Raw genomic sequence first — 8,852 nt, 5'->3', positions numbered from 1 at the left:
CTAAGCCTTACAGTTTTTTGTGTGTTCAAGGCATAACCAATGGGTCATTCGTTGTTATGTTATTGTTCTACACATGTATTTAAAAGATTTAAATGAACTTGTTACCCGCTCAATTTGTACCATGATGCAATCAAGCATTCAGGAAATGAATAAGCATGCCTGAAAGTGCTTGCGATAAAATATTTTTATGTTTCACATGTAATTCATTTACAGTATATTACATCAATAAATTAGATGAATACCTCTTTCTCACTAATACTCAATCACAACAGCATATGTACAATATTCAGAATTTATTTCTTGATAGCAATGTTAATTATGGAGTTACTTTTGGTACCCCCAGCAATATTACAGAGCAATCTACTTACTGTGTGCTAGGGTTAGTAAGGGGAGAAAAAGCAAATATGTCCCCTCTTTACGGAGGGAAACAAAAAGCGAGGGGAAAATCTCATGGGTCAGTGTCGTGTATCCTTTTTTCCTTTCTTTTCCTCACCTCCTCTCTCCTTCACGTTCTCTCCCTTCATCCATCTCATCCATCTGCTCTCCTCTCCTCTCTCGCTCCTTCTCTCGCTTCCCTTCTCCGCACCCCCCCCACCCCCATCCCCGCCCCACTCCATTCACTGATCTTTCTTCTGCTGTGCGTCCTTGTTGATGACGTTCTTAAAGAGAGTCAGCAGGGGTTTCTGGCTCCGCTCGTCCCATGACTTCATGAAGCCGCCGTACCGCTTGCTGGCTGGCGGCCCGCTCCACCTGAAGTGGTTCATCTTATACGAGCCGTCTTTCTTCTGCTGAAGCAGCCCAGCCAGCATGTTCTCCTCTTTGTCCAGGCCGTAGTCCGCATCTCTCCGCATCTCCGCCGGCAGTGCCTTGGCAGACTCATCTTTCGCACCATTGTCGGAGCCATTGATGGGCCGGCGCTTGCGGCCAACTGGTTTGCCCCAGCGAAAGTGCTGCATGGAGTAGGAGCGCTTCTCCTCGTGCCTGGGGAAGGCCTGCTTCCCCTCGGACAGGTCCTGGGGGGACCCTGCGGGGGTGAGGGGGAGGGCGGGCAGAGAGTCTACGTCATTCCCCTCTTGCTCTGGGGGCTGGAGGTGGCCATCGCCGGGGTAGACTGGGGTTTCGGCTGTGAGGTCTGACCTACACAGCTGAATGCATTCCTGTCAGTAGGCACAACATTAGACACAACGCATTAGATTAAGATTCCCAACTTCACACAACACAAAATACAGAGACATTGAATTCATACATAAAATTCTAAATTTTACACAACAAAAAAGATGTACAATTGGATTCTTATAGAAGACTCCTAGAATGATAAGACTAAAGAGGTGAGAATTAATGACTTATTTTGATAATGGGGAAACAACAGAAACACATTTTACAATAGATACAAAACTCATGCACATTAAGAGTTGAAGAATATCCCAGCCCAACCCTACTCCTCCCTGGAGAGCACTAACCAACATGTTCTCCTCGGAGCTGAGGTCTTGGCAGTAGGCGCTCTCCCAGCATTGACTGCTGACTTCCATAGCGAGGACGCAAAGCATTGCCATGGCCAACGTCCATACAAGACACAGCATCTTTAGTCCTTTCAACATCACTGCAAAGGACAGAGATCCGCATGTTATGGGTTGTTGATGAGTATGATAATAAAAAAAGTATGTTGAATACTTAATTACATTGAATGACTAAATTGAATTCTTGGATGAGGTTCTTTTTCAAATTCTCTGTAAGACAACATTTGAGAGATCAATTGTGCCAGCGAAGATTATTGAAAACAAGACTATTCGTCGGCAACACACTTACAAACAGTACTTCACTTTTCCAACCTTTCATAAAATGAGTGAAAGAAATCAATTTAGAGAGCCAATGAAAGGCAAAATAATCAGTTCATAAGGTAAAAGGTAAATTTGAAAAGATTTCAGAGACTTTGAATTTCAGCATTTGATCATGAGAAGAAAATAACTTTTCATAATAGTAAGTGAACTACTGCACAAAACTGTCTCTCAGTATGACTTGTCTCTTTCAGTCAGTATGTAAGTTGCTAGATTTGAACTGAGATTTCAACGGTACAATTTTTATCTTTTTTAAATATCTAGAAATGACAAGAAATGAAGTCGTTAAAAGTCTGACTGTGCATGTAAAATGATATAATAATAGTGTACAAATAAAAACACCACAGAAAAATACAATAAAAAACACAAAATGTTACACCACACAAAACTACATCTTGGTACGACCTGTTCAGAAATTACTCACCTGTCGCACGGTAAGATTGTACTCCTTCTTCGTAAAGTTTCTCCTCAGCGTCTCTCCCGTGCAGTCTGTGAACGTATGGCTGTGTGTGTGTGTCTCTTTCTATGCACGCCAAACCATCCTCTGACACTCTCTGATGCCTGAAGACCATAAGAGTGCTTTTATAGCCGTACCAGAGAGACAACCTTTCAGGGACGTCAGATTGCCTCCTAGCTCCTGATGCCACTTAGCCCACCAAGTCACAAGCCTAGTTCCGGAAAATGACGACCTTGAAGGAAAATAATCTGACCCCTGTTTCTGCCAATCAACAATTGAAAGGTCAAGTGACATCAGATAGAGATTAGCAAGTGTTCGGTAGATGTCTAGTCAGGATGGTCATCTTTACCGGTGGGCGTAAGGGTGCAAGTGTCCCCTTACATGGGTCCAACTGCAGAAGGTTAAAATCAGGACTAAGGTAGTCATAGATGTTGTCTGTCCTGGCTCAAAACATGGAGGTGCTAATTCCACTTTCTAAAGGTTTGGAAATGATGGAGAAAATGATGTAGATATTCCTATATTAGAACTTACATGAGCAAGCAAGCATTTGGAAGCTAATCAACTGCATGTCTTCCTGGATGCCACAACTTCTCTTCACTTTTTGTTGAGTGATGTTTTTAGATGTTGATTCATTTAGATGCTTATATTTAGATGTGTAGATGCGTATATTTCTGATGATGGTGATCATATATGATCATAAATTAAACTTGAGCTGTGTATGACTTGACATAATCAGGAACACAAAACCAACACTTCATGCTCAGTGCTAAGGATTTGCAAAGCAGTGTTTGATAGTGTTCAAATTGTAAACCAAACTTTCCTGACTGTCTCCTTACACACAGGCACCTTTCGTGCACACCTCACATTACATTACCCATACTGGCATCCATTGCACTCCTCTGTCCATACTTGTATGTACTTCAGTTTGGCCCATTTGACTATTTGCTGTCTTCTGTACTGTATTTATATTGTATAGAGTATACGAGTTTAAAGAAAAATAATTATTATCCTAAATGAAATGGGTATAATAATAATAAAAAAAACAATGCCCTGACATGGACATAGGCGGAGATCCCGGGGGGGACAGGGGGTACGTGTCCCCCCCTACCATAAAGTTGTCCCCCCCAACAATTAGGGATGCACGATACCACTTTTTTACAAACCGATACGAGTATTTTTATTTGTGTACTTGCCGATACTGAGTACCGATACCGATACTTCTTAGATTTGGTCTCCATGAAAGTGCAATTAATTTGGAGGCAGATTTTATTTTATCCTCTGCAGATTATGTCAAGCCTATAGTACAACATTAACAGAAGGCTATCCCAAGCCAAAAATAAACAGAGCTTTCTGGTTTTAACACACAAAAAAAGCCTTCAAACAGACAATATCATCACATTAGACAAAATGCAAATATAACCAGATAAAGGCAATTCAATTTGCTGCATAGTTAACAACACAGTCTGCTTAACAAAAAGTGAACAGAACTATTACTGGATTAGCACAAGAGCACATTTCAGTTACAAAAGGATCAGAAGAATCTCCTGCTCAAGTACACAAACAATCACTTAACCTATGTGGCACAGTCTTTCTCTCTACCTCTCTCTCTCTGTGTGTGCGTGCGCGTTTTTTTCTTTTGCAAGACGTCAGTTAAGATTAGTTGCTTCGGTCTTGCGCCACTAGCATCAGTGCACTCTGTGTACTTAGCACTATGGTGCGTCTTCAGATGTTTAATCAAATTGCTTGTGTTAAACAAAGTACTTTTCTTTCCGCCCCTCGACACCGTAGCAGTGCAGATCTTACACTGTGCCTTACTCCTGTCGTCGTCATTTATCTTAAAATGAGCCCAAATCGCCGTTAGGGCAGCACAACGGAATTGCTAATCACTAACGAGATGCTAGCAGCTACATTTAGCGAAACCTGTATACTGAAATACTTTGACACTGACAAACTTTCCTAACACAGTCAAATATCAAGCAAATGCAACACAAGACGGCAAATAAGCTACTTACTAGTCTGGCAGAGAGTAGTAGGACAGGTAGGACAATAAATCACATTTTGTGTCAGCATAGCCCGGCCAGTTTGATGCAGTGAAATATTGATGAGTGGTATCGGTGCTTGGTATCGGCAATTCAACAACGAGTACGAGTACGAGTATTTTAACGAAGTATCGGCACCGATACCGATACTGGTATCGGTATCGGTGCATCCCTACCAACAATCATTGTTAACACAAATACATCATTTTGATTAATATAGTAATATTATAAAAAAAGCCAGACAACACAAGCGGTGCTCATTACAAGCGTAAAACAATGTGTTTTTTAAGTGTTGAAAAATCATGATCCCCCTATTCCTCAAAGTGGTTTGGTTGACATGCTATTTCCAACGAGCGGGGCTACCGTCAGCTCCCTGTTTCAGTAGCCTACACTATGGGTCGGCAGCAGGCAGCCCCTGGACCAGTTCTCGCCCACCAGCGATTTTTTTTTGGCCCGTCAGATTATTCTAATTGTTCCAATTTCATCAGTCGTCTTTAACTGAACTTCAGGCCGACAGAAGTGTTGCAGCAAGATATTTGCGTTAGAGCGAAATAAAAAAAACATAGGTTTATGTTTTGCAAAACGCGACAACTTTGTTGAATCGTGGGTTTGTTTGTTTGACTGTTCTTGGCTTTTGGTGGTCACAGCACCTGCTTGATCATGAATCTCATGCTCACTCACAGGATATACTGTAATTTCTTACATCTGTCATAACCATTGTTATTGTACACTACTGGCAGAGAAACATCACTCTAGTACCAGGGGCGGAGACAGTGGCGTAACGTAGTAACGACGGGCCCAGGTGCAAGATATTATGATGGGCCCCCTTAGTGAACGCAAAAAAAAAGAAATCGTAGCGTTCCCTACTTCTGCAACCGCGTCTAAAAAAACGCTAATCAAAGGTGTTTGTTATCGATATAAATAGTGTTTAATTAATCAACCTTACTTATTTCAGAAGCGATGGGTATGTACACAATGAACTAAGTCTTGTTTGACTCTCAGCAGGAACATTTCTTACCGTAAAAATAGTTAGAAAGTAATAATAATAGCGACCACTATTTACCCAACTTGTAGCCTAGTAATCCTGCCCTACCATAATGTATGTAGGCTATAACTTGTCTTGAAATGTATATCTATCACAATAGCCGTAAGATACCTGTTGCATGGTTGCTGACACACCACTGAGGGCAGAAGCAGCGATGCTGATCCCTGCTGACTCCGTGGGCTCGCGACTAGTTGACGCCGGGCTAGTTAAAAAGCCGAATTGGTTTAACTATCGCGTATTGTATTGTCACATGATCAAATAGAGACTTGACATTGGACAACAACATACAGTACCTGTGCAAAACCTCCTTTTATCATCTAAGAAACATCTCCAAACTCCGCCCCACTTTAACCCTATCAGATACAGAGAAGCTTGTCCACGCCTTTATCTCCTCAAGACTGGACTATTGTAATTCGCTTTTCTATGGGATCACTGGCAAGAACATTCAGAAGCTGCAATACATCCAAAACAGCGCTGCCAGGATCCTGATGAGGGTCCGGAAATATGAGCACATAACACCAATATTACACTCACTACACTGGCTCCCTGTCTCTTTCCGGATTGACTACAAAGTCCTTATACTCACCCATACATGCATAAATGGGCATGCACCTCCCTACCTGCAAGAATTAATTACTCCCCAAACCTCCACCTGCACCCTCAGGTCTTCAAACAGCTCGCTCCTCCGCGTCCCCAAAACAAAGCTCCGCACCATGGGCGACCGGGCCTTTTGCTCGGGAGCGCCACGCTTATGGAACAGCCTCCCTGACCACCTAAGGGCAACGCAGACGCTGGACTCCTTTAAAGCTGGACTAAAAACATTTTTATTCAGGAAGGCATTTCTGGCCTTGTGTTAAATCGTATGTTAAAATGTTAAAAAGTTTTCTATTATGCTTATGTTAATTCATTTTTATTTTATTGTATTATTATAGTTAGTTTTTAATATGTTGGCACTCTGAGATTCTTTTGAATGAAGGGTGCATTACAAATAAAATAAAATATTATTATTATTATTAGTACATATTACCCAGCAATCATCATTGCTAATCACAAAAATACCAACTTGTTCATTTCATTGAATAGTTTTTTGATAGTTTCTATAGTGTATGTAGGATAACCATATGATTTTATTATAAATGTCTACTTTTCACCCAAATAATATAACACCCATGACTGAGATAAGTTTGCCTTTTCAAGTGTATATATAGCATTTTACACTGTTACAACGTTAAAATCAGCGTGGATTTGAACCTAAGCATATCCGAGAAACTTTGACGCTACACTAAGTTTGGGCCCGTCGAGCGACGCCTGTCGCTGTACTTAGAAAGGGTGGGCCCGTCGAGCGACGCGTGTAAATCGTTGGGCCCGGCTACGGGCCCCGACACCCCACGGGCCTCATTGAGCATGAGATTCATGATCAAGCAGGTGCTGTGACCACCAAAAGCCAAGAACAGTCAAACAAACAAACCCACGATTCAACAAAGTTGTCGCGTTTTGCAAAACATAAACCTATGTTTTTTTTTTCCCGCTCTAACGCAAAAATCTTGCTGCAACACTTCTGTCGGCCTGAAGTTCAGTTAAAGACGACTGATAAAATTGGAACGATTGGAATAATCTGACGGGCCAAAAAAAAATCGCTGGCGGGCCAAAATTGGTCCAGGGGCTGCCTGCTGCTGACCCATGGTGTAGGCTACTGAAACAGGGAGCTGACGGTAGCCCCGCCCGTTGGAAATAGCATGTGAACCAAACCACTTTGAGGAATAGGGGGGGATCATGATTTTTCAACACTTAAAAAACACATTGTTTTACGCTTATAATGAGCACCGCTTGTGTTGTCAGTCTTTTTTGTAATATTACTTTATTAATCAAAATTATGTATTTGTGTTAACAATGATTGTTGGGGGGGACAACTTTATGGTTGGGGGGGACACGTCCTCCCTGTCCCCCCCGGGATCTCCGCCTATGTCTAATACAGTCAGCGATTCTTCTTGGCCCGTCAGATTATTCCAATTGTAGCCAAGTTTTTCTTGGATTTAAATAATTATAATAATAATAAATACGAGAATATTTGTATAATGAACAATTACGTTTCACATTTATAGTCATGATTCTATGAGCACTACACGAACACTGCAAATGGCATTGAAAAAATAAATAAGCACTAAACTCAAACACTCAAACACTAAACTGGACATGGACATCATGAAACACCCTGGACTGCAACTTCAAACTCTAACAGGAAAAAGGGAAGAAAAAAACTTTCCTCAGTGTATACAGTGTCAGTGGCACTCTTTACGTCAGTAAGACTGTTTCTAAGAAGCATACTGATAATAGAAACACAGTTTCCTCTACATCATGTCCTTACGAGTTGCTTTCTAAAGGTTGAATGCACACTTGTATTCTTTGCTCCTAATAACATGCCTTCCTTCATCCTTGTTGCCTTGATGTCTTTCAGTGCAAGGATAGAACAGCCAAAAGGTGTTTAGGTGGTGCGTACTGCATGGTGAATACAGACAAAGAAAGAAAGTGACACTTTTTGATGAAGAAATATTTGTGTTTAAACTATGTGAAAGACTTCCTTCTTTGAGTTGCTGCATGTGCTCACTGTGCCCAAACCATCTTCAGCTCAAAAGGTCTTTCTGCCAGATGAAGCATTCATGTGGGTTTGCCCGAGGGCAATTTTCATCTCTAAATTGTACAACTTTTGACTTTGTATAAATGTTTAATCATTTGAAGTGCTAAATCAGTGATGTAAATATATTGTATGGAAATGGTGTAAAGATTATATGAGAATATGAAATAAATAAATAAAATGTAATTTTATCAAATCACACTAAGCCTTACAGTTTTTTGTGTGTTCAAGGCATAACCAATGGGTCAATTTTTTTTAAATGAATTGTAATCGTTGTTATGTTATTGTTCTACACATGTATTTAAAAGATTTAAATGAACTTGTTACCCGCTCAATTTGTACCATGATGCAATCAAGCATTCAGGAAATGAATAAGCATGCCTGAAAGTGCTTGCGATAAAATATTTTTATGTTTCACATGTAATTAATTTACAGTATATTACATCAATAAATTAGATGAATACCTCTTTCTCACTAATACTCAATCACAACAGCATATGTACAATATTCAGAATTTATTTCTTGATAGCAATGTTAATTATGGAGTTACTTTTGGTACCCCCAGCAATATTACAGAGCAATCTACTTACTGTGTGCTAGGGTTAGTAAGGGGAGAAAAAGCAAATATGTCCCCTCTTTACGGAGGGAAACAAAAAGCGAGGGGAAAATCTCATGGGTCAGTGTCGTGTATCCTTTTTTCCTTTCTTTTCCTCACCTCCTCTCTCCTTCACGTTCTCTCCCTTCATCCATCTCATCCATCTGCTCTCCTCTCCTCTCTCGCTCCTTCTCTCGCTTCCCTTCTCTGCACCCCCCCCCCCCCACCCCCACCCCCGCCCCACTCCAT

The 8,852-nt window shown here is 41.0% G+C and overlaps 1 protein-coding gene across 1 annotated transcript; it reads right to left on the bottom strand.

Annotated features, from left to right (window-relative positions):
• Positions 1-276: 276 nt before the first annotated feature.
• On the bottom strand, positions 277-2,969 carry LOC105908246 (pro-opiomelanocortin-2-like). The gene is made up of 3 exons (XM_012836723.3): positions 2,260-2,969; positions 1,461-1,600; positions 277-1,157 (listed from the first exon to the last, which is right to left on the bottom strand). The coding sequence occupies exons 1-3, from the start codon at positions 2,405-2,407 to the stop codon at positions 618-620; spliced, it is 828 nt and encodes a 275-aa protein (XP_012692177.2). The 5' UTR covers positions 2,408-2,969; the 3' UTR covers positions 277-617.
• Positions 2,970-8,852: the final 5,883 nt, after the last annotated feature.

Source organism: Clupea harengus, chromosome 14 (genome assembly GCF_900700415.2).
Source record: "Clupea harengus chromosome 14, Ch_v2.0.2, whole genome shotgun sequence".
Taxonomy (NCBI): domain Eukaryota; kingdom Metazoa; phylum Chordata; class Actinopteri; order Clupeiformes; family Clupeidae; genus Clupea; species Clupea harengus.
This window is presented reverse-complemented; position numbering and strand designations above follow the sequence as displayed.